At 43.3% G+C, this 1,217-nt stretch overlaps 1 protein-coding gene across 1 annotated transcript; it reads right to left on the bottom strand.

Annotated features, from left to right (window-relative positions):
• Positions 1-197: 197 nt before the first annotated feature.
• On the bottom strand, positions 198-1,202 carry LOC117800160 (DBIRD complex subunit ZNF326-like). The gene has a single exon (XM_034652694.1). It carries the CDS (start codon positions 1,182-1,184, stop codon positions 198-200), a length of 987 nt encoding a protein of 328 aa, XP_034508585.1. The 5' UTR covers positions 1,185-1,202.
• Positions 1,203-1,217: the final 15 nt, after the last annotated feature.

Genomic DNA, 1,217 nt, shown 5'->3' with positions numbered 1-1,217 from the left:
GTCGCACTGAAAAACGGTCAGAATCAGGCCCTTAGTACGCTAAAAGCAACTTAAAAACAAGTGTTCACCTCCTCTAGACAATCAAAGCATCTAGAAATTGGAATGCATGTCTGATGAAAAGATGGCGACCGCTCAACTTAGCAATAGTCTTGTAATTTGATGAACTGTAACCAGGGTTTCCCCTTCATAGAAGGCTCTCAATTTTCTTCTGCCGTCGTCGGGTCATCATTAGGTTCTGCAGCTTCCACATCATTAGACTCTTCCTCATTTTCATCAACTTCCTCTTCTTCGTTTTGCTCATTTTCCTCCTCATTGACTTCTTCCTGGACCTCCTCATTGTCCTCATTTACCTCTGCAGCTTCCTCAACTACTTCAGCTGCTTCCTCGGCTGCTTCCTCGGACGCTTGTTCAAGTTCGAACGGATTTTCACCCTTGGCAAAGAGTTCATATCGCGACTTAACTATTGGATTATTTAGGATGCTTGTAGCAGTCAGAACGCTCTCCCTTTTTATTAGTTCCTTATATGCCAGTTTGCTCTTTGCATGATCTGATGACTTGATATGCTGTTGCACAGAACTCTGCAAAGCAGGAACATACGCACTGCAAGCACTGCAATGCACTGTCTCCACTTTCATCATGTGTTCTTCGGCAGAAACGCCTTCCAAAATATCCTTTTCTGCAATTTTTGCCGCCTCATTCTGGTTAGTTTGTGCCTTACGCATAGCAGTTTTCTTAAACTTATTCACCATGCACTCGTGTAAGAACTGCATGACAACTTTGCCAAATTTAGTTTGTTTCTGAATATGATCCAATGTTTCCTGGTGAGTAGTACTTTCCAAGTGAGCTTCAATGTCCTTTTCTTCAAATGTACGGAATTTACAAAATGAACAGGTAAACGCAATCCTGTAGCCATCACCATATTTTTCACTGTTTTTCTCCCTACGCCGTCTTTGTTTCTCTCTTCTGGCTTCAACTCTGCGTTTTTCTTCCTCTTCGTTTTTACCTTCAGTTTTTGCATCAGGTTTTGCCAATTTCGGTTTCTTGTTAACAAACGCCCCAACAGGTTTATTAAGTGGCTGCGGCATCTTTCTCTTCATCCCTCTTCCAGCAGGTCCACCAAAACTGGACTTGTTTTGATAGTCCACAACAATTCCAGGTCTCTGCATGCCTCCATATTCGCCCATTTGTCCACGGCCTCGACCTCGGCCAGCTGACGA

The sequence above is a fragment of the Ailuropoda melanoleuca genome, unplaced genomic scaffold, assembly GCF_002007445.2.
Source record: "Ailuropoda melanoleuca isolate Jingjing unplaced genomic scaffold, ASM200744v2 unplaced-scaffold65100, whole genome shotgun sequence".
Taxonomy (NCBI): domain Eukaryota; kingdom Metazoa; phylum Chordata; class Mammalia; order Carnivora; family Ursidae; genus Ailuropoda; species Ailuropoda melanoleuca.
The sequence above is the reverse complement of the archived record's forward strand: the minus strand, read 5'-3'. Positions and strand labels throughout refer to the sequence as shown.